This window comes from Penaeus monodon, chromosome 29 (genome assembly GCF_015228065.2).
Source record: "Penaeus monodon isolate SGIC_2016 chromosome 29, NSTDA_Pmon_1, whole genome shotgun sequence".
Classification (NCBI taxonomy): Eukaryota; Metazoa; Arthropoda; class Malacostraca; order Decapoda; family Penaeidae; genus Penaeus; species Penaeus monodon.
In genome coordinates, this window is record NC_051414.1 from 2,245,689 (window position 1) to 2,246,173 (window position 485).

A 485-nucleotide genomic window follows, 5' to 3' on the forward strand; every position below is an offset into this window, starting at 1 on the left:
TTGCACTTATTTAAAATCATTTATCTACTTTTTTTACATGCAACAGAAGGGACTCAGATCTTAGAATTAAATTACAAGACAATAAAGTGTTAAATTTCCAAGATTATTTTGCTATATCTTGTTTCAGATTCTATGTAGGCGATGGTGGTTCAGCTCTCATGCGGATGGTTGATGCACAGTTTGATTACACATATGAGTACCAAGGCAATGCTCCAAAGCTGGTCCACACTCCATTGACTGATAAATGCTACCTAACGTTAACACAGGCAAGTTTTTTTGGTAGATGGTATTTGGGTTAGTTTAGTAAAGTTCAGTATTTACCTGCAAATATTTTCACATGGTTTGCAATATGGTAATTATTGATATTGAAAACTTAAATGTAATCAGTCACATTATTCTCAGTCTAGTATAAAAGTAATATAAGCATTACTTAAAGGTTTTGATTTTGTTTTAGAAGTTATATATGAAACCGACAATACATTATT

At 31.3% G+C, this 485-nt stretch overlaps 1 protein-coding gene across 1 annotated transcript in view; it reads left to right on the top strand.

The window, feature by feature from the left end:
• Positions 1 to 485, top strand: part of LOC119591619 (cytoplasmic dynein 2 heavy chain 1-like) — a 47,711-nt gene that overhangs the window by 17,529 nt on the left and 29,697 nt on the right. The window contains 1 exon segment of the mRNA XM_037940373.1: positions 128 to 266. Within this exon segment, the coding sequence (XP_037796301.1) occupies positions 128 to 266 (139 nt within the window).